Source organism: Palaemon carinicauda, chromosome 4 (genome assembly GCF_036898095.1).
Source record: "Palaemon carinicauda isolate YSFRI2023 chromosome 4, ASM3689809v2, whole genome shotgun sequence".
NCBI classification, from domain to species: Eukaryota; Metazoa; Arthropoda; class Malacostraca; order Decapoda; family Palaemonidae; genus Palaemon; species Palaemon carinicauda.
In genome coordinates, this window is record NC_090728.1 from 49,999,694 (window position 1) to 50,023,725 (window position 24,032).

Genomic DNA, 24,032 nt, shown 5'->3' on the forward strand with positions numbered 1-24,032 from the left:
GCATCCTAAGAGGACCGCTACGCTCAGTAAGGAAGACGTACTTAATAAAGGCAGAGTAATGGTTCAAGTCGTCTTCCTTACCAGGTACTTATTTATTTTATGTTATTTTTGAATAACTAATAAAATAAAATACGGGATACTTAGCTTCTTTGTTAACATGTATGCTGGTCTCCACCCACCACCCTGGGTGTGAATCAGCTACATGATTATCGGGTAAGATTAATATTGAAAAATGTTATTTTCATTAGTAAAATAAATTTTTGAATATACTTACCCGATAATCATGATTTAATTGACCCACCCTTCCTCCCCATAGAGAACCAGTGGACCGAGGAAAAAATTGAGGTGGTGTTGACAAGAAGTACTGGAGTACCTGACCACAGATGGCGCTGTGGTGTTCACCCCCACCTGTATAGCGATCGCTGGTGTATCCCGACCGTAGATTTCTGTCGGCAACAGAGTTGACAGCTACATGATTATCGGGTAAGTATATTCAAAAATTTATTTTACTAATGAAAATAACATATTTATCCATTTTTAGTCCCAAAAATGACTATTAAAAGAAAAGTAATTGAAATATAAAAAATGTAAAACTTTTATCTACCCTCAGAAACCTGTGATATAGATTTACATATAATCATTACTGTATATTTATAAATCTGCAATATACTGAGTGAGCGATAGGTGAACTGTAGTATGGTGAGGGCTAACTCTTTACTGTAGTATCTGTAAGTAATATTTGATATGTAATATAAAACACATGGTGAAAATATTAATTTATATCAATAATAATATATGATTTTCTCTCTATCATATGCTTGAATAATGTATTTTAGAAGAATTGTTTTTTCAATATTAATCTTACCCGATGATCATGTAGCTGTCAACTCTGTTGCCCGACAGAAATCTACGGTCGGGATACGCCAGCAATCGCTATACAGGTGGGGGTGTACACAACAGCGCCATCTGTGAGCAGGTACTCAAGTACTTCTTGTCAACAAGAACTCAATTTTTCCTCTGTCGTGCCACCGGCTAGACCTACTTGGATACGCTGTTGATTCTGGAGTTATTGTTCACGATTTGGTGATGTATTTGCTCTAGAGTTTAGCCTTCGCTATTCAGGAAGCTTTATCATTAGCTTAGCTAGCTTTTGGAATTAATTTGATTTAATTATGGTGACGAAGAGAGTATGGACTCTCTTTCACTTTTAAATGGCCGACCCTTCCCTTAGACGGAAGTGTTGGTGTCGAAGAGAGTATAGACTCTCTTTCTCTTTTTTTTTTTTACCCACCCTTCCCTTAGACGGAAGTGTGTTTAGGTTTTTGGTAATTTTGCTTAACAAAGTTATAGATTTATTTTATATCTCTCCGCCTTTTATAGGCCTCTTCGATTAACTTCCATTTATTATAAACTTATAAAAATTAATTTTTATGTTTGTTTATAGGCGACCTTTCCTAATAGTAGGCGGTCCTTACTTGGAACCGAAGTTAATTAACATTGAGCCCGTCATATCGTTTTTCCTGTTAAGAATTTATGCTATTTTAATTTTAATGTTTTTGAAAGAATTTCTTTGATAGTCTCGTACTGTTTTCAAAGTTGAACTAACGTTTTATTTAGTCTCTGCAGTTGTTGACGTTCAGAACGTTCAACTTGCGCTCTATCGTTACGATAGAGAGAGAGAGTTTTTCACGGTTTCACGTTGCAGTAAGAGTAAACCGATTCTAGCGTTTTGTTCATTCTTTCTTAGCTTAAATGGTTTTAATTCTAATAAAGGAACTTTTTATTTGGGAAACCTTTCAGTTTTTTTCCTTTAACAAATAATATGTTTTAACGATATATATAATTGGGCTCATCTCTCAGGTTCTAAGTCAAGAGAGAGAGAGAGAGAGATAGAGACGGAGGGAGAGAGAGGAGGATAAACGTTTCGTTCAAGCGGGTAACGTTGTTCTCGTTTTTTGCTCTTCTCCCTAGTCGCTATAGGGGAAGAAGGTAAAACGTTTCTAGAGTTTTATTCTTGTTCCCAGGCTTTATGCGGTGAGAGATTTTAAACGTAGTTTATTTGATCTAGTGTTTAGTCTCTTTTCCAGCCACTGAATTCTTTATCTTTCATTATGTTTTTCTGTTACATTGTAATACTGTTTTCGCAATTACTACCTTTTAATGAAGGATAGGATTGCGTGTTTCAGGTACAAACCACTTAAAGTTTCGAGTTCAGTGAAATAAGTGCAAACAGAAAATCAAAAGTGATAAAGTGATATGCGCAAAGTGTTACAGTGTTGCGTTCGAGGGTTCGTCTGTTCGTGCCAGTTGTTCACCTAGTCTGATACCTCTTACAAGCTCCCAAGCCCAGGGGAGAAGTAATGTCGAAGGACTTATGGGTTCCACAGGCCTTGATCAACGAACAGACGTTTCCCTCCGTGGTTTCGGGTGTATCTACACACGTTGCCGACGTGATCACCCCACCCACACAAAGACGAGAGAGCCCATTTATTCCTCGTCTGCGGAAGAGGTTTCTCGCAGAAACCATGGACCAAATCTTGCAGCTTTTAAGTGCAGTCGGTCCCTTCCGCGCAAGTCCAACGGCCTAGGTGTAGCCACTGGGTCAGTTCGGACTTGCTGCAGTACGACAACTGCACACCTCCCAGAGAGGCAAGGTGGTACCGCAACAGGCAGTAACTCCGTCTGTTGCCGCACCAGCGGTTTTAGACCCTCAGTCACAACGGACAGTAGCTCCGTTTGTTGTTGTCTTTCATAGACCCTAGTGGTCCATGCTGCAGACTATACAGTCTCAGCTTGCTCCTTCATGCAGGAGTATCATGCTGGAAGGTTGACAATGCACCTGTTAACCTACAACCCGCCGAGGTTGTGCGCTCAGCAGATACTGCGGCTGCCTGCCCCCACCCTCCACCTCTGAGAGCTCCACCACCGATGCGCAGTCCACCCTGCCAGACGCATGTTCTTGCTGCACCATCTGCTAACATGCGTGAGCTACCGCATCAGCAGTGGGAAGGTTCTGTAGAGTTGCCGGGTTCCAGCACTATGCGGCATTCTCCGCAGCCCATGCAGCATGCTCTGCATACCTTACAGCATGCTCCGCATACCATGCAGCATGCTCTGCAGACCTTACAGCATGCTCCGCATACCATGCAGCATGCTCTGCAGACCTTACAGCATGCTCCGCATACCATGCAGCATGCTCTGCAGACCTTACAGCATGCTCCGCATACCATGCAGCATGAGCCGCATACCTTACAGCATGCTCCGCATACCATACCGCATGCTCCTCAACCCACCGCAGCCCCTCCCACGCTCCAGCACTCTGCTTTTGTTGTTGCCAGCTTCCACACTCCGACTGCGGAGAAGGTTGACGATGCACCCTTGGGCCTACATCTCCCACGGTTGTGCGCCCAGCATGGCTTCCTGCTCTCACACTCTTGTTGTGAGAGCTCCTCCACCCATGCACAAGTCAACCCTGCCAGATGTATGATGACTCCCACACACAGAGCACTCCGTTGCCGTGCGTGAGCTACCACAAGCTGCCGTGTTTTGACACGGTGTGTCAGCCTCCGCAACACACTGTGGTTACCGCCACTCGCCAGCAGCAAACTAGTCAGTCAGGAGTTGAGGCTTCCCCACACAACTTTGGTTGTTGCCAACTCACAAACTGTCATACAGTTACATGACGTTGCCTTCTGGTCTGCTACTTGTACACCAGTGCTGTATGTCCTCACGCTCCTGTTGTGGTTGACAGTTCAGTTTTTGACAGTTCACAGACTGTCAAGCAGTTTCATAACGTTGCCTTCTGGTCTGCTGCTTTTGCACCAGTGAAACCCTCACTGAGAGAAGGTTCCTGTAGATGAAAAAGTGCTGTTCTCCCTCCTTCTGATATTCCCTTGAGGACTCTGTCATTTGGAGAGGAGCCTTAAGCTGCTTAGCCTCCTATGGACTTTTAATTAAGCATAACATGCTTCCAGGGAGGGTAAATGGTTTCGCTTCAGTCGCTAACCCCGTCTGTTGCCACACCTGCTCCCATAGACCTTGGGGTTTGTTGTAAGACATGCAGTCCAAGCTTAGTCCTTGATAGAGGATTTTTTTACGGAGTCAGTGTGTCACTGGGAAGATGTTCAACAACCAGCAGAGGTGACTTGTTGTGACGCAGTGCGGCAACCTCAGCAACCCGATAAGGAGTTGTCTGTACTACCCAGACAGTCTAGACAGTTTCGGGTTGTCGCTGTACTTCCTCGCTTCCCCATGGTTGTCAGTTCACAGACTGTGCAGCAGTACCATGATCTTGTGTCCGGCTCCGTCACGCATCCACCAGTGCGACCGGATTCAGCGAGTCAGACGTTGCCCACTCCGTTGCCGTTTCCTCATCAGTTTCGGATGAGGAACCCTCTGATGAGGACATGGCTGAACGAGAAGATCAATCCCCAGCCCTGCTATCCATCCAGAAGATGCTGAAGAAGGAATACGGCCCTGTCAGGCTGTGGATGAGTCTGGTTAGGACACTGTCATCCGTGGTGCATTTGGTGTCACTTGGAAGACTACACCTCCGTCCTCTTCGGTTTCATCTAGCTCTTCACTGGAAAAGGACAAGACGCTACAAGCGGTCTCGATCCCGGTTTCCGGAAGATAAGTCTGGTCTAACCTGAGGAAAGGACTTTATCAACCTTTTATAGGGTCTTCCCCTGACTGTTCAGACTCCCAACCACGTTCTCTTCTCAGACGCATCGGACGTAGGCTGGGGTGCGACCTTAGGCGGTAGGGAATGCTCGGGATTATGGAACTCGCGTCAAAGGACAGTGCATTTTAACTGCAAGAAGCTTCTGGCAGTAAGTCTGACCTGGAAAAGCTTCAGGTCTCTCCTTCAAGACAAAGTAATGGAGGTCAACACGGACAACTCCCTGCTTTGATGTTCATCTCCTAGCAAGGAGGGACCTACTCTCTGACATGGTGCGAGTTCGCTAGTGACCTCCTCTCCTGTTCAACAGGTCTTGACTTTTCACTAGTAACAAGTTTCTTCCAAGGTAACTTGAATGTCTTAGCAGTTTGTCTCAGTAGGAAGGGACAATAATTCCAACATATTGGACCCTCCACAGAGATGTATGCAAGAGACTTTGGGGTACTTGGGGCCATCCAACCATGGATCTCTTCGCAACCTCGATGTCCAAGAGGCTCTCAACAGACCCAGCAGTGGTTCTTTTAGATGCCTTTCTACTAGTTTACTCTCATCTAGATCTATATGCATTCCCTCCGTTCTAGTTTGTCAACAAGGTACTGCAGAAGTTCGCCTCTCACGTTGGGACAAAGTTGACACTAGTTGCTTCCCTCTGGCCCGCGAGAGAATAACTTACCGAGGTACTTCGATGGCTAGTAGACGTTCCCAGAACTCTTCCCCTAAGGGTGGACCTGCTACGTCTGCCACGCGTAAGAAGGTACTCCAAGGCCTCCACGCTCTTCGTCTCACTGCCTTCAGAGTATCGAAAGACTCTCGAGAACTAGAGGTTTTTCGAAGGAGGCAACCAGAGCGATTGTTAGAGCAAGGAGAACATCCACCCTTAGAGTCTACCAATCGAAGTGGGGAATCTTCCTAAACTGGTGCAAGTCAGTATCCGTATCCTCGACCAGTACCTCTGTAACTCAAATAGCTGACTTCTTCTTATATCTGAGAAAAGAGCGATCTCTTTCAGCTCCCACTTTCAAGGGTTACAGAAGCTTGTTGGCATCAGTCTTCCGTCACAGAGGCTTAGATCTTTCCAACAATAAAGATCTACAGGACCTCCTTAAGTCTTTTGAGACCACGAAGGAGCGTCGTTTGGTTACACCTGGTTGGAATTTAGACGTGGTTCTAAGATTCCTTATGTTAGACAGGTTCGAACCACTTCAATCAGCCTCCCTGAAAGATCTCACCTTTAAGACTCTTTTCCTGATATGCTTTACCAGCTAAAAGAGTCAGTGAGATTCATGCCTTCAGCAAGAACATCGGATTTTCATCCGAAACGGCTACATGTTCTACATCTTGGTTTTCTAGCCAAACACGAGCTGCCTTCTCGGCCTTGACCAATATCATTCGTTATTCCAAACTTATCGATATGGTTGGAAAGGAACTAGAAAGAGTATTATGTCCTGTAGAGCTCTTAAGCCTTTTTTTAAAAACCTTTATGAGGCCCGTCTGAAGCTTTATGGTGTTCAGTTAAGAATTCATCTTTGCCTATGTCAGAGAATTCTTTATCCTATTATTTTCAGACTGTTAATACGAGAAGCTCATTCCCTTCTGAATGAGGAAGACCAAGCTTGGCTGAAGGTAAGGACACACGAAGTTAGAGCTATCACAACTTCCGTGACCTTTTAATAAAATAGATCTCTGCAAAATATTTTCGACGCAACCTTTTGGAAAAGCTAATCAGTGTTCGCGTCTTTTATCTTAACAATGTCCAGTCTCTTTACGAGAACTGCTACACTCTGGGACCATTCGTAGCAACGAGTGCAGTAGTGGTGGGGGCTCCACCACTACAATTCCCTAAGTCCAGAACCTTTTTAATCTTTCTCTTGAAATATTTTTGGGTTGTCCGGAAGGCTAAGAAGCCTTCCGCATCCTGGTTGATTTGGCGGGTGGTCAAATTCTTTCTTGAGAAGCGCCTAGATTAGAGGTTGTGATGAGGTCCTTTAGTATGGGTTGCAGCCCTTAATACTTCAGCACCTAGGAGTCGCTCAGCATCCTAAGAGGATCGCTAGGCTCAGTAAGGAAGACGTACTTAAAAAGGCAGAGTAACGGTTCAAGTCGACTTCCTTACCAGGTACTTATTTATTTTATGTTTGTTATTTTGAATAACGGCTAAAATAAGATACGAGATACTTAGCTTCTTTGTTAACATGTATGCTGGTCTCCACCCACCACCCTGGGTGTGAATCAGCTACATGATCATCGGGTAAGATTAATATTGAAAAATGTTATTTTCATTAGTAAAATAAATTTTTGAATATACTTACCCGATGATCATGAATTTAAGGACCCGCCCTTCCTCCCCATAGAGAACCAGTGGACCGAGGAGAAAATTGAGTTCTTGTTGACAAGAAGTACTTGAGTACCTGCTCACAGATGGCGCTGTTGTGTACACCCCCACCTGTATAGCGATCGCTGGCGTATCCCGACCGTAGATTTCTGTCGGGCAACAGAGTTGACAGCTACATGATCATTGGGTAAGTATATTCAAAAATTTATTTTACTAATGAAAATAACATATTTCAAGGGAAGAAAATAATGAAATTGAGATTTAAATAGAATTTAAATTTTTTTCTAGCTTCCTTATTTGTTTAAAAAAATGAACTTTATTTTTAAAGAAAGCATTTTAAAATTACCATCACATGATAGTATGATAGTTACTCAATTGTATTAAACTTTAATTTATATTTTTTCAATATTAAACTTAGCCGGTGATTATATAAGCTGCAGCTCTGCTGCCCGACAGAAAAACTCTACGTTCAAAATACGCTAGCGATCGCTATGCAGGTAGGGGGTGTACATCAACAGCGTCATCTGTCGAGCAGGTACTCAGTACTCAATGTAAACACAGAACTCAATTTTCTCTCTGTAGTGCCACCGGCAAGACCTACTAAATTCGCTGTTGCTTACTGGATTGGTTTTCACATTTTGGTGAAGTACACATTTCTAGTTTTGAGCTTTCGCTTTGCAGACGTTATCTTCAATACATCCTTGCATTCTTTTATTGATTTTGGATTATTTGTTGACGACTTTGGATAGATTTTGAATTCCCCTTTGACTAATTCAAGATGGCTGACCCTTCTCAAGTCCCTAAATTCAGGAAATGTAATGCTAGGGACTGTTCAAGGAGTCTTCCGAAGGCCTCTATCGATCCTCACACCGTTTGTTCCAATTGTCGGGATAAGACCTGTCAATTGGAAGATCGATGTGAGGAATGCGTTGGGCTTTCGGAATTCGATTTCATCGAATTCCAGAAATACACACGTAGGCTAGAGAGAGATAGAGTCAGGAGAAGTTCATCTCGCTCCGTTGATTTTTCCTCTCCTCATGCCCCACAACCTATTCCTTCCCCTGTAGTGGTTGCTCCTGATCCCCCTTCTAGCACTCAACAACCTTCGATGACAGATATGATGCGTGCCATCCAGGCTCTGGGTGAGAGAGTCGAGTCATTGGCGAGTGACCGTAACCAACTCATGGCAGACGTCAAGGAGTTGAAGTGTAAGAGTGCAGTGGGTAGTGTCAAAGTGAGTGGTAGTGTTGTGGAAAGTGTTGTAGATAGTGTTGCGCTTGAGGGTTCGTCTGTTCGTGCCTGTCGTCCTCCCAGTCCGGGACCTCTTGCAAGCTCCCAAGCCCAGGGGAGAAGCAATGTCGTACGACCAAAGGGTTCGAGAGGCTTTAATCAGCGAACAGACGTTCCCTCCGTGGTTTCGGACGTATCTAACCAAGATCGCCCCACCCACACGAAGACGAGAGAGACCATTTATTCCTCGTCTGCGGAAGAGGTTTCTCGAAAGAAACCATGGACCAAGGTCTCGCGGCCTCTTAAGCGCAAGTCGGTCCCTTCCGCGCAAGTCCAACGGCCCAGTTGTAGCCACTGGGTCAGTTCGGACTCGCTGCAGTCTTCCGATGACTGCACACCTCCTAAGAGAGGCAAAGCGGTACCGCATCAGGCAGTAACACCGTCTGTTGCCGCACCTGCTACTGTAGACCCTAAGTGGTCTTTGCTGCAGACCATGCAGACACAGTTAACGTCATTGATGCAGGACTTTCGTGCGGAGAAGGTTGACGCTGCACCAACCGCTAGCCTACAACCACCCACGGTTGTGCATCCAGTGGACGCTGAGGCTACCTTCTCCCGCACTCCAGCTGTGAGAGTCCCGCCACCCATGCGTTCCAGTGTACCCTGCCAGCCGCATGTTGACGTTCAGCGACGCACGGATCCTTCCGTTGACGTTCGCGAGTTACAACAACAACCTAAGTTGTTTTGTTTTGACGCGGTGCGTCAACCTCCGCAACCCAGTGTGGTTACCACTACTCGCCCACAGCAGACTAGACAGTCTGGAGTAGACGCTTTGCGCCCCCGCGCTGCTATGGTTGTTGCCAGTTCACAGACTGGGCAACAGTTCCATGACGTTGCTTCCGGTTCAGTCACGCATGCACCCGTGCTGCCGGACTCAGCTGACCAGCCGATTCCTACTCCTTTGCCGCTTCCTCCTCAGTTTTCAGATGATGGACTCTCTGATGATGACGACGCTGCACACATTGACGACCCGCATACGGACATCGACGAACCCAAGACCACGCAACCCTCCTTGGACTTTAGGAAAGTTCTTGCACTGTTCAGGGAGATGTATCCTGATCAGTTTGTTTCTGCGGCCCCACGCTCTCCTCCATCTGAGTTCGCTTTAGGCACGCAGTCATCCGCGCCTGCCTTTACGAAGCTCGTCCTCGCCCGCTCGTCTAAGAGAGCTTTATGAGTGTTGGGAGAATGAATGCAGTCCAAAAAGAACCTTGGGAAGACAGCATTCACGTTTCCCCTGCGAGACTCTCTTCCAGATCGAGCGTCTGGTATGCCACGGGAGAAGTTCTCGGCTTGGGAGTTCCTGCCTCTGCCCAGGGCGACTTCTCAAGTCTAGTAGACTCTCCCCGCAGGCTAGCCATGAGACGCTCTAAGATTTGTTGGTCTCCTTCAGACTTAGACCATCTGTTGAAAGGAGTGTTCAGAGCCTTCGAGGTTTTTAACTTTTTGGATTGGTGTTTGGGAGCGTTGAGCAGGAAGATCTCCCCTTCTGACAAGGAAACTTCCATGCTCATTATGTCCTGCATGGACAAGGCCATACGGGACGGTTCCAGTGAGCTTGCGGCTTCGTTCGTTTCCGGGGTCCTCAAGAAACGGGAAAACCTTTGCTCCTTCTTGTCAGCTGGAGTAACATCGTGTCAGAGATCGGAACTTATGTTTGCTCCTCTCTCAAAGTGCCTTTTCCCAGAGGAGTTGATAAAGGAGATTGCTGTCTCCTTGATTAAAAAAGACACTCATGACCTGGTTGCGTCCTCTGCCCGCAAAGCCACCCCTTTGCCTACCTTGTCTAGACCCAGGATGGACACTCCAGCGTCCAGATTCATTCCGCCCTTTCGTGGCAGAGCCTCCAGCAGAGGAGGTGCTCGTGCCGAAGGGAGACGTGGGAAGAAGAAAGGTACCAAGTCCTTTAAGGGCAGAGTCTGACTGCCACCTTCTTCAGACAGCAGTGGGAGCCAGACTCAAGAACTTCTGGCAGACCTGGGAGAAAAGGGGCGCAGATGCACAATCTGTGAAGTTGCTCAGAGAAGGGTACAAGATCCCGTTTGTACGCAAACCCCCTCTAGCAACGTCTCCCATCGATTTCTCTCCCAGGTACAGAGAGGAGGACAAGAGACTAGCTTTGAAGCAAGAGGTGTCTCTCTTACTAGAAAGGGAGCGGTAGTCAAAGTCCGGGACCATCAATCCCCGGGCTTCTACAACCGTCTCTTCTTAGTGGTAAAGAAGACAGGAGGGTGGAGGCCGGTGCTAGACGTCAGTGCGCTGAATGTCTTTGTCACAAAGCAGACGTTCGCCATGGAGACCACGAAGTCTGTTCTAGCAGCGGTCAGGAAGGAAGACTGGATGGTCTCTTTAGACCTAAGGGACGCTTACTTTCACGTCCCCATCCACCCAGAATCCCAACCTTTTCTGAGGTTCGTTTACGAAAAGGTTGTCTACCAATTTCAAGCCCTGTGCTTTGGCCTAAGCACGGCTCCTCTTGTCTTTACGAAACTGATGAGGAATATTGCCAAATTCCTGCATTTAGCGGATATCAGAGCCTCCCTCTATTTGGACGACTGGCTTCTTCCAGTCGTCGCTGTCTGGAGAATCTAAAGTGGACTCTAGATCTGACCAAGGAATTGGGTCTCCTGGTCAATATGGAAAAGTCCCAACTGGTCCCATCCCAAACTATAGTGTACTTAGGGATGGAGATTCACAGTCAAGCTTTTCGGGCTTTTCCGTCGGCCCCCAGAACAAGTCAAGCCCAAGGATGCATCCAGAACATGCTAAAGAAGGACCGATGTTCAGTCAGACAGTGGATGAGTCTGATAGGGACGCTTTCATCCCTGGAACAGTTCATTTCGTTAGGGAGACTGCACCTCCGTCCCCTTCAATTTCACCTAGCTGTTCACTGGAAAAAGGACAAGACGCTAGAAGCGGTCTCGATCCCCATTTCCGAGAAGATGAAGTCTTCACTGACTTGGTGGAAGGACAACATCAACCTCAGAGAGGGTCTGCCCCTGGCTGTTCAGACCCCCAACCACGTTCTCTTCTCGGACGCATCGGACACGGGCTGGGGTGCGACATTAGACGGTCGGGAATGCTCGGGAACTTGGAACTCGAATCAAAGAACGTTACATATCAACTGCAAGGAGCTACTGGCAGTTCATCTGGCCTTGAAAAGCTTCAAGTCCCTCCTTCTAGGCAAGGTGGTGGAGGTGAATTCAGACAACACCATGACCTTGGCGTACATCTCCAAGCAAGGAGGGACCCATTCTATGACGTTGTACGAGATCGCAAGGGACCTCCTCACCTGGTCAAGAGATCTAAACCTTTCTCTAGTTACGAGGTTCATTCAAGGCAACATGAATGTCATGGCGGATTGCCTCAGTCGGAAGGGTCAAATCATCCCAACAGAATGGACCCTACACAAGGATGTGTGCAAGAGACTATGGGCCACATGGGGCCAACCTACCATAGATCTCTTTGCAACCTCGATGACCAAGAGGCTCCCAATTTATTGCTCGCCAATTCCGGACCCAGCAGCAGTTCATATAGATGCCTTTCTACTGGATTGGTCCCATCTAGACCTTTATGCATTCCCCCCGTTCAAGATTGTCAACAAGGTACTGCAGAAGTTCGCCTCTCACGAAGGGACAAGGTTGACGTTAGTTGCTCCCCTCTGGCCCGCGAGAGAATGGTTCACCGAGGTACTTCAATGGCTGGTGGACGTTCCCAGAACTCTTCCTCTAAGAGTGGACCTTCTGCGTCAGCCACATGTAAAGAAGGTACACCCAGGCCTCCACGCTCTTCGTCTGACTGCCTTCAGACTATCGAAAGACTCTCGAGAGCTAGAGGCTTTTCGAAGGAGGCAGCCAGGGCGATTGCTAGAGCAAGGAGGACATCCACTCTTAGAGTCTACCAGTCGAAGTGGGAAGTCTTCCGAAACTGGTGCAAGTCGGTATCAGTATCCTCAACCAGTACCTCTGTAACCCAAATAGCTGACTTCCTATTATACCTTAGGAAGGAAAGATCTCTTTCAGCTCTCACGATCAAAGGTTACAGAAGCATGTTGGCAGCAGTCTTCCGTCACAGAGGCTTAGATCTTTCTAACAACAAAGATCTACAGGACCTCCTTAAGTCTTTTGAGACCTCGAAGGAGCGTCGTTTGGCTACACCGGGTTGGAATTTAGACGTGGTACTAAAATTCCTTATGTCAGAAAGGTTCGAGCCACTACAATCAGCCTCCTTTAAAGATCTCACTTTAAAGACTCTTTTCCTCGTTTGCTTAGCAACAGCTAAAAGAGTCAGTGAGATACACGCCTTCAGCAGGAACATCGGATTTTCATCTGAAATGGCTACAGGTTCTTTACAGCTTGGTTTTCTAGCCAAAAACGAGCTACCTTCTCGTCCTTGGCCGAAATCGTTCGATATTCCAAGCCTTTCAAATTTGGTTGGAAATGAACTAGAAAGAGTCTTATGCCCTGTTAGAGCTCTTAAGTTCTATTTAAGACGAACTAACCTTTACGAGGACAGTCAGAAGCTTTATGGTGTGCTATTAAGAAACCTTCTTTACCGATGTCAAAGAATGCAGTTTCCTATTATATCAGACTGTTGATACCAGAAGCTCATTCCCATCTGAATGAGGAAGACCATGCTTTGCTGAAGGTAAGGACACATGAAGTTAGAGCTGTCGCAACTTCAGTGGCCTTTAAACAAAATAGATCTCTGCAGAGTATAATGGACGCAACCTATTGGAGAAGCAAGTCAGTGTTCGCGTCTTTTTATCTTAAAGATGTCCAGTCTCTTTACGAGAACTGCTACACCCTGGGACCATTCGTAGCAGCGAGTGCAGTAGTGGGTGAGGGCTCAACCACTACATTCCCCTAATTCCATAACCTTTTTTTAATCTTTCTCTTGAAATGTTTTTTATTGTTGTTTTTTGGGTTGTCCGGAAGGCTAAGAAGCCTTTCGCATCCTGGTTGATTTGGCGGGTGGTCAAATTCTTTTCTTGAGAAGCGCCTAGATTAGAGGTTTTGATGAGGTCCTTTAGTATGGGTTGCAACCCTTGATACTTCAGCTCCTAGGAGTCGCTCAGCATCCTAAGAGGATCGCGAGGCTCAGTAAGGAAGACGTACTTAAAAAAGGCAGAGTAATTGTTCAAGTCGACTTCCTTACCAGGTACTTATTTATTTTATGTTTGTTATTTTGAATAACTGCTAAAATGAAATACAAAATACTTAGCTCATAATAATGTAAACAATTAATGCTGGTCTCTACCCACCCCCCTGGGTGTGAATCAGCTTATATAATCACCGGCTAAGTTTAATATTGAAAAATTTTATTTTTATTAATAAAATAAATTTTTGAATATACTTACCCGGTGATTATATATTAAAGGACCCTCCCTTCCTCCCCAATAGAGACCCAGTGGACCGAGGAGAAAATTGAGTTCTGTGTTTACATTGAGTACTGAGTACCTGCTCGACAGATGGCGCTGTTGATGTACACCCCCTACCTGCATAGCGATCGCTGGCGTATTTTGAACGTAGAGTTTTTCTGTCGGGCAGCAGAGCTGCAGCTTATATAATCACCGGGTAAGTATATTCAAAAATTTATTTTATTAATAAAAATAACATTTTAATATGAAACACCACAGTCAAACAGGAAGTGAAATATCCCTTCACAACCAGTTAGCCTTTTGATGTCAAGAACTCAATGTTGTCTATTTTTAAATATGTAACTTCCCTGGTAGTTACATATATATAGCTTAATCCCGCATTTCGATATTTAAAAATGGTTACTTAAAATTTGTGATATTTAATGTAAATTTTTAAATATACTTACCTGGTAGTTACATATATATAGCTTAATCCTGCTATATATATATATAACTACCAGGTAAGTATATTTAAAAATTTATTTTAAAATAAAAATACCATTTTTAAATATGTAACTTCCCTGGTAGTTACGTATATATAGCGTGATTAAGCTATATATATGTTACTACCAGGTAAGTATATTTAAAAATTTATTTTAAAATAAAAATACCATTTTTAAATATCAAAACGCGGGATTAAGCTATATATATATATAATTACCAGGTAAGTATATTTAAAAATTTATTTTAAAATAAAAATACCATTATTTTTTTCTTATATTTGTATGACCATTGGTTCTGACCACAATGACGACTTGGATAGGGTTTTGGCCTAAGCACGGCACCTCTAGTGTTTACCAGACTGATGAGGAATATTGCCAAATTCCTGCATTTAGCAGACATCAGAGCCTCCCTCTATTTGGACGACTGGCTTTTAAGAGCTGCGTCAAGTCGTCGCTGTCTGGAGAATCTAAAATGGACTCTGGATCTGACCAAGGAATTGGGTCTCCTGGTCAATATAGAAAAGTCCCAACTCGTTCCATCCCAAACTATAGTCTATCTAGGTATGGAGATTCAGAGTCAAGCTTTTCGGGCTTTTCCGTCGGCCCCCAGAATCAGTCAAGCCCAAGAATGCATCCAGAGCATGCTGAAGAGGAACCGATGTTCAGTCAGACAGTGGATGAGTCTGATAGGGACGCTTTCATTGCTGGATCAGTTCATCGCGTTAGGGAGACTCCACCTCCGACCCCTTCAGTATCACCTAGCTGCTCACTGGAGAAAGGACATGACGCTAGAAGCGGTCTCAGTTCCTATCTCCGAGAAGATGAAGTCTGCACTAACTTGGTGGAAGAACAACATTCTTCTCAGGGAAGGTCTACCACTGGCTGTTCAGACCCCCGACCACCTTCTCTTCTCGGACGCATCGGACACGGGCTGGGGTGCGACACTGGACGGTCGGGAATGCTCGGGCACGTGGAATCCGGATCAAAGAGCACTACACATCAACTGCAAGGAGCTACTGGCAGTTCATCTGGCCTTGAGAAGCTTCAAGTCCCTCCTTCTAGGCAAGGTGGTGGAGGTGAACTCCGACAACACTACAGCCTTGGCGTACATCTCCAAGCAAGGAGGGACTCATTCGATGAAGTTGTTCGAGATCACAAGGGACCTCCTCACCTGGTCAAGAGATCGAAACATATCTCTTGTAACGAGGTTCATTCATGGCGACATGAATGTCATGGCAGACCGCCTCAGCCGGAAGGGTCAGATCATCCCTACAAAATGGACCCTTCACAAGAATGTTTGCAACAGACTATGGACCCTGTGGGGTCAGCCCACCATAGATCTGTTCGCTACCTCGATGACCAAGAGGCTCCCAAATTATTGCTCACCGATTCCGGACCCAGCAGCAGTTCACATAGATGCCTTTCTTCTGGATTGGTCCCATCTAGACCTTTATGCGTTCCCCCCGTTCAAGATTGTCAACAAGGTACTGCAGAAGTTCGCCTCTCACGAAGGGACAAGGTTGACGTTGGTTGCTCCCCTCTGGCCCGCGAGAGAATGGTTCACCGAGGTACTGCAATGGCTAGTAGACGTTCCCAGGACTCTTCCTCTAAGAGTGGACCTTCTGCGTCAGCCGCATGTAAAGAAGGTACACCCAAGCCTCCACGCTCTTCGTCTGACTGCCTTCAGACTATCGAAAGACTCTCAAGAGCTAGAGGCTTTTCGAAGGAGGCAGCCAGAGCGATTGCCAGAGCAAGGAGGACATCCACTCTCAAGGTCTACCAGTCAAAATGGGAAGTCTTCCGAAGCTGGTGCAAGGCGAATTCAGTATCCTCAACCAGTACCTCTGTAACGCAGATAGCTGACTTCCTTTTACACCTAAGGAATGTAAGATCCCTTTCAGCTCCTACTATCAAAGGTTACAGAAGCATGTTGGCAGCAGTCTTCCGCCACAGAGGCTTAGATCTTTCCAACAACAAAGATCTACAGGACCTCCTTAAGTCTTTTGAGACCTCAAAGGAGCGTCGGTTAGCCACACCAGGTTGGAACTTAGACGGGGTTTTAAGGTTCCTGATGTCAGCAAGGTTCGAACCGCTTCAATCAGCCTCTTTTAAAGATCTCACTTTGAAGACTCTTTTCCTCGTTTGCTTAGCAACAGCTAAAAGAGTCAGTGAGATACACGCCTTCAGCAGGAACATAGGATTTACATCTGAAACGGCTACATGTTCCTTACAGCTTGGATTTTTAGCTAAAAACGAACGCCCTTCTCGTCCTTGGCCCAAATCGTTCGAGATTCCAAGTCTGTCCAGTTTGGTTGGAAACGAACAAGCGAGAGTGCTATGCCCAGTAAGAGCTCTTAAGTACTATTTAAGACGTACGAAGCCATTACGAGGACAATCAGAAGCTTTATGGTGTTCTATTAAGAAACCTGCTTTACCGATGTCGAAGAACGCAGTTTCTTATTACATCAGGCTTTTGATTAGAGAAGCCCATTCTCATCTGAATGAGGAGGACCATGCTTTGCTGAAGGTAAGGACACATGAAGTTAGAGCTGTCGCAACTTCAGTGGCCTTCAAACAAAACAGATCTCTGCAGAGTGTAATGGATGCAACCTATTGGAGAAGCAAGTCAGTGTTCGCATCATTTTACCTTAAAGATGTCCAGTCTCTTTACGAGAACTGCTACACCCTGGGACCATTCGTAGCAGCGAGTGCAGTAGTAGGTGAGGGCTCAACCACTACATTCCCATAATCCCATAACCTTTTTTAATCTTTCTCTTGAAATGCTTTTTATTGTTGTTTTTTGGGTTGTACGGAAGGCTAAGAAGCCTTTCGCATCCTGGTTGATTTGGCGGGTGGTCAAATTCTTTCTTGAGAAGCGCCTAGATTAGAGGTTGTGATGAGGTCCTTTAGTATGGGTTGCAGCCCTTCATACTTCAGCACCTACGAGTCGCTCAGCATCCTAAGAGGATCGCGAGGCTCAGTAAGGAAGACGTACTTAAATAGGCAGAGTAATGGTTCAAGTCGACTTCCTTACCAGGTACTTATTAATTTTATGTTTGTTATTTTGAATAACTGCTAAAATGAAATACGGGATACTTAGCTTCTAATGTTAACATGAATGCTGGTCTCCACCCACCCCCCTGGGTGTGAATCAGCTACATGATCACCGGGTAAGATTAATATTGAAAAATGTTATTTTCATTAGTAAAATAAATTTTTGAATATACTTACCCGGTGATCATGAATTAAAGGACCCACCCTTCCTCCCCATAGAGACCCAGTGGACCGAGGAGAAAATTGGTTCTGTGTTGACAAGAAGTACTTGAGTACCTACTCGACAGATGGCGCTGTTGTTGTACACCCCCCACCTGTATAGCGATCGCTGGCGTATCCCGCCCATAGGTTTTTTCTGTCGGGCAGCAGAGCTGCAGCTACATGATCACCGGGTAAGTATATTCAAAAATTTATTTTACTAATGAAAATAACATTTTGTACATTAAAGTCTTCTATACAAAACCTGCATTGAATAAAATAAACACATAAGATATCGTGGGAAATGCAGATAAAAAGAAATAGATATGATAAGGAATAAGGATAATATGCAATATCATCTTGAATCTTATTTTTCCTATTTTGTTACTCTGTCTTTTTCTCATTATAGTTTAAAAAATGAGACAAGTAGATGTAGTGAAACATAAATGAAATTCTTTGATTATAGTACAGTGATACCTCTGGATACGAAAGTTTCTGCTTACGAAAAATTCAGGATGCGAAAAGTGATTCGAAGATTTTTATGCCCCAGGATACGGATAAAATTTCAGGATACGAAAACCTTACGAGATCCCAACTCTTCGCCGAGAGTAATTTTAAAAAGCGCGCGCCGCCTGACTTTGAACTTGGGTAGACTCACTTACAGCCTCCCGCTCACCCATTGGTTATCTCCCTACTCAGACGCTAGCTGACGCCATAAGATCCTGCTTTCCTATTGGTCGGCAACTATCCCAGCTTGCCTACGCACGGGCGTTCATCTCTCTCTCTCTCTTTTCGTTCCGACCGCGGTATCGTTAACAGACATTGTTTGCTTTCGCTTGTTTGACTTAGTGTTAATATACAGTACATTCATACGCCACGTGTTATCGTTAATAAACATTCATTACTGTGCACTGTACTGTATTAGTGTTTACTATACATAGACTGTAAATAACGTAACGTAGTGTATTATATTACGTTTGCCTAACGCATTTTAGAAATGTGTTGAAAAGTAGGCAGAAACAAGCTTCAATGGATAGTTTCTTATTAAAGAGGCCAGCGGTATTAATAGGCCAAGACGAAGGTGAAAGTGAAGAAAAGAAACAGAAAAGAGGAAGGGATGAAGAATTAGAAGGTGAAAGTAAAGAAAAGAAACAGAAAAAAGAAAGTGATGAAGTAGAAGAGATTTAGAAAATAAGAAAAACGTAAAGTTATAAAAGAGCAAAAAAAAAAAAAATCAATTTTAAGTTTTATGTTACCGTTAAGTGTTAAAGTAATTTTTTCTTTCATTTTATAGTTTTCCATACGTAATGTTAAGTGTTAATTATTTCTTCCATTTTTTTATTTCGTAAAGTTTAAGTGTTAATGTGTTAAGTGTGTAAATTACTGTACGTAGTCTGTCACTTGTTACGTTTTCTGCCTTATGCCATCCTCCTCTACCGCGACTTCGCTATCGGACATCGTCTCAATCAAAAGGTAAGTTTCAACTTTTTTGTTACACTAATTAACTGTAACCTTTTTTTTCAGAGTGTACAGGTATCAATCATCAATTTAGGTGTACGTACAGGTAACAATACACCTTCACTGATCTAAATGCTTTACGTACATACAGTACCGTAACTTTTATACAGTAGTAAAGAAAACGGACCGTTTTCTTTGGGCTTGGGGGGGATAACTTGGCTATAACTTTATTATTGAATAATCTCATAGTGGTTTCTGGAATGGATTAGGCTGTTTTTAACGGTTGTGTTAATTATTGAATGATAGAAATGGCTACATTGCATGTTTATTACTACAGTTTAGCATGTTTATGAAAGAAAGGGTGACTTTTTATAAGGCTTGGAACGGATTAGGCTATTTACATGTAAAACAAGACTCAGGATACAAAAATATCAGGATACGAAACCGCATCCTGAACGGATTAATTTCGTATCCTGAGGCATCACTGTATAAGTATTTATCCCTGAAGGAAGCTCTGGGTGATAGGAGGATAGATGTGAGAGAGGCAAGAGAGCGTGCTAGAAATAGGAATGAATGGCGAGCGATTTTGACGCAGTTCCGGTAGGCCCTGCTGCTGCCTCCGATGCCTTAGATGACCGCGGAGGTAGCAGCAGTAGGGGACTCAGCATTATGAAGCTTCATCTGTGGTGGATAATATGGGAGGGTGGGCTGTGGCACCCTAACAGTACCAGCTGAACTCGGTTGAGTCCCTTGTTAGGCTGGAGGAACGTAGAGAGTAGAGGTTCCCTTTTTTGTTTTGTTTCATTTGTTGATGTCGGCTACCCCCCAAAATTGGGAGAAGTGCCTTGGTATATTTATGTATGTACTGTACTACCATTTCCATAATAATGAATGTGAGGTGTCAGCACTGAACTATAGAATCAAATTATTTTAATCTCCTGGCATATTTCTAATGATGCTGTACTCTCTCAACAGTCGGTAATCCAGAGGCCAGAATTGAATATTTCAACTCCAGTGAAAGAATTTTTGGCTTATGGCTTGGATTCATCAGTATCTTTTGTGAAGAAACCTTTGGAATTACATGTTCCTCGCTTAGATAAGGTAACAGCTTATTTATAACTTAACATATTGTGTGAAAGTAATCTTTTTTTATTGAATTATCAGTGAGTTAAAGGTTGTATTATAAAAGTTATTCTTTGTTTCATGTACAGTAAATCTTAGTTCACTGTAGTCCACGCTTATCGAACACCTCTCATACAATTTCAGCTTCTGGCCAAAACAGTGTCAGGTGTCTTCCATAGCATTAAGACAGCCCTCCCAAGCTTTGAGTCATCAGATCACCCTGTTAGCGGAGGAGAAGCAGTGACACTGCCAGCTTCGAGCAGTAGTGGAACTGGTGGAGATGTTATAAGAAGCAGGTCAAGTAGTGGTGTGCTAAGTGAAAGGAGTAAACTGGCAGCATTTCTCTCAAGTGGCAGTAAAGCAGAGTATGAATTAAAACTTGATATTACTGCAGAGGAAGAGGTATGCAATATTTTGTTGAATTTTATTATTACATAGCAAAAATGTTTAAAATTATATTTTTTGTGATTGTAGATGCTGTACAGCTTATTTTTTACAGGAGTGTCAGATTGAAGAGGCTTTAACCCTAGAGTTATCAGACTTTGGCAGTAAGGGGGAATTGGTGGACACTGCTTACGAAGCACAAGAATCTCGAAGCATGTTTCTTCCCCATTTGAATGCTCTTCATCAGTATTCCCCATGCCATCAGCAGGAACAGCAAGTCCATCAGCACTCGGTTGTGGTAGGAAGAAGAGGCGATGTTGGGATGGGTAGTAGATCCCATTCCTTTTATCCCTTTGCTGCTGCCTCCCCTTTCCATCACCTACCCCCTCCTGGTCCCAGATCACAAGGAGATGGTTGTGATGTAAGCACTCTGTCACAGCAAGACAGTCATGAAGACAGTGTAACTGGTAAGAGGAATCTAAACCATTTATAAAATAACGAGAAATGCTTATAATTTTCCTTCAAACTTATTAGTGTTGTGTGGAAGGGTTGTATTTAGAGCATGCCTTGTTTTATGATAGATTGTTAAAAGGACAGGAACTGGATAATAAATGAAACATTTTGTCATTTAGTATTAATAAACTTTTATCTAGGTGAATGCATGTTTTATGTAGATTTGATACCATTCCTGTAAGTTTTTAATTGGATTTTACTAGTTTTCATGCAAAATTGCAGGGAAGAAATTATGCTGTTTGTGGTTGTTCTTAACTTCTAAGAACCATATGCTTTTCTTGTTAATTTATTGAGTGCCTCACAAGAATTTTTATTTTTCAATATTAAACTTAGCCGGTGATTATATAAGCTGCAACTCTGTTGCTCGACAGAAAACTCTACGTAAAAAATCCGCCAGCGATCGCTATGCAGGTAGGGGGTGTACTTCAACAGCGCCATCTGTCGTGCAGGTACTCAGTACTCAATGTAAACACAGAACTCAATTTTCTCTCTGTCGGGCTACCGGCAAGACCTACTAATTCGCTGTGCTAACTGGATTTGTTTTCACAACTATTTGGTGAAGTACACTATTCTAGTTTTGAGCTTTCGCTATGCAGGTGTTTTATCTTCATCTCAAAACTTGAACTCGTTTTGGATAGATTTAATTATGGTGACAAAGAGAGTATGGACTTTCTTTCACTTTTAAATGGCCGACCCTTCCCTTAGACGGAAGTGTGTTTAGGTTTTTAGTAATTATCTTATCACGTTATAGTTCTATATATTTTATGTCTCTCCGCCTTTATTAGGCCTCTTCGATTAACTTTCCAATTATTATAAACATATAAAAATAAATTTTAATGTTTTGTTTATATGCGACCTTTCCTGATAGTAGGCGGTCCTAACTTGGAACCGAAGTTAATCAACGTTGAGCCCTTTATATCGTAATTAGCTTTTAAAGAATTTAAAACTTTTTAAATGTAATATTTTATGAAAGAATTTCTTTGATAGTCTTCGTACTGTTTTCAAAGATGAACTAACGTTTAGTTTTTTATGCTACGCAGTTGTTGACGTTCAGGACGTTCAACATGCGCTCTATCGTTACGATAGAGAGAGAGTGTATCACGGTTTCACTTTGCAGTAAGAGTAAATCGATTCTAACGTTTTGTTCATTCTTTCTTAACTTAAATGTTTTAAATTCTAATTTAAAGGAACTTTTTATTTGAAAAACCTTTCAGTTTTTTTCCTTTAGTCAAATAACATGTTTTTTTGACGAAATATAATTGGGCTCTTCTCTTAGGTGCGAAATCAAGAGAGAAAGAGAGAGATAGAGATAGAGACGGAGGGAGAGAGAGGAGAGAAAACGTTCCGTTCAAGCGGGTAACGTTGTTCTCGTGTTACTCTCGTCCCTAGTCTCTGTACGGGGAGGAAGGATAAAACGTTTTTAGGTTTTTATTCTCGTCCCCAGGCTTTGTGCGGTGAGAGATTGAAAACGTAGTTTATATGAACTAGTGTTTAGTCTCTTTCCCAGCCACTGAATTTTTTATCTTAATATATGTTTTCTGTTTTTTGCTGGTATTAATGTGCTGCATTATACGACTGATTTCGCAATTACTACCTTTTAATGAAGGGTAGAATTGCGTGTTTCAGGTAGAAATCAGTAAAAGTTTCGATTTCAGTGAAATAAGTGCAAAACAGAAAATCGAAGTAATAAAGTGATATGCGCAAAGTGTTACAGTGTTGCGTCCGAGGGTTCGTCTGTTCGTGCCTGTCGTTCACCTAGTCCGGGACCTCTTGCAAGCTCCCAAGCCCAGGGGAGAAGTATTGTCGAACGACTAATGGGTTCGAGAGGCCTTGATCAACGAACAGATGTTTCCCTCCGTGGTTTCGGGCGTATCTACCCAAGATCGCCCCACCCACACAAAGACGAGAGAGCCCATTTATTCCTCGTCTGCGGAAGAAGTTTCTCGTAAGAAACCATGGACCAAGGTCTCGCGGCTTATTAAGCGCAAGTCAGTCCCTTCCGCGCAAGTCCAACGGCCAAGTTGTAGCCACTGGGTCAGTTCAGACTCGCTGCAGTCTTCCGACGACTGCTCACCTCCTAAGAGAGGCAAAGCGGTACCGCATCAGGCAGTCACACCGTCTGTTGCCGCACCTGCTCTTGTAGACCCTAAGTGGTCTGTGCTGCAGACCATGCAGTCTCAGTTAACGTCATTGATGCAGGACTTTCGTGCGGAGAAGGTTGACACTGCACCAACCTCTAGCCTACAACCAACCACGGTTGTGCGTCCTGTGGACGCTGAGGCGACCTTCTGCCGCACTCCAGCTGAGAGAGTCCCGCCACCCATGCGTTCCAGTGTACCCTGCCAGCCGCATGTTGACGTTCAGCGACGCACGGAACCTTCCGTTGACGTTCGCGAGGTACAACAACAGTCTAAGTTGTTTTGTTTTGACGCGGTGCGTCAACCTCCGCATTCTAGAGTTGTTTTGACTGCTCAGTCTATACAGTCAAAGCAGTCTCGAGTGGACGCTGTACGTCCTCACGCACCTGTTGTGGTTGACAGTTCAGTTGTTGACAGTTCACAGACTGTCAAGCAGTTACATGACGTTGCGTTCTGGTCCGCTACTAATGCACCAGTGAGAGACTCAGCTTTTATCGGACAAGGTTCCTGTAGATGAGGAAGTTGCTGTTCTCCCTCCTACTGATATTCCCTTGAGGACTCTGTCAGATGGAGAGGAGCCTTAAGCTGCTTAGCCTCCTATGGACTTTAATTAAATCATGATGATTTTTTTTAAGGATCTTCGTCCGGATCTTGTAACTGCTGCTCCTCGTTCGCCTAAACGTCAGAACTTACACTAGGCCTAGCTACTTCGAAGCCGTTGTTTTTAAGCTAGTGCTCTCTCGCTCTCCTAGAGAGCGTTACGTTGGCTAGGCGACTGGTTTTTTCACCAGGAGGAGTTTGGGGGATACAGCCTTTGATTTCCCTTCTTTTAAACTGGTTTATAGAGCGAGAGTCTGATATGACACGAGAGAAGTTCTCGGCTTGGGAGTTCATGCCTCTGCCCAGATAGACTTCACAATTCTGGTAGACTCTCCCTGGCGCCTAGCCAGGAGACGCTCCAAGTTGTTTACAGGTCAACTTCTCAGCTTTTGTCGAGCCT

The 24,032-nt window shown here is 44.1% G+C and overlaps 1 protein-coding gene across 11 annotated transcripts in view; it reads left to right on the forward strand.

The window, feature by feature from the left end:
• LOC137639937 (uncharacterized) overlaps positions 1–20,889 on the forward strand; it is a 94,313-nt gene extending 73,424 nt beyond the window's left edge. For all 11 annotated transcript variants that reach the window (XM_068372239.1, XM_068372242.1, XM_068372236.1 and 8 more), the window contains 3 exons: positions 19,851–19,976; positions 20,142–20,399; positions 20,497–20,889. In XM_068372239.1, coding sequence (XP_068228340.1) covers positions 19,851–19,976; positions 20,142–20,399; positions 20,497–20,874 — 762 coding nt within the window. In that variant the 3' untranslated portion in view covers positions 20,875–20,889. The remainder of the gene's footprint in view (positions 1–19,850; positions 19,977–20,141; positions 20,400–20,496) is intronic.
• The last annotated feature ends 3,143 nt before the right edge of the window (positions 20,890–24,032 follow it).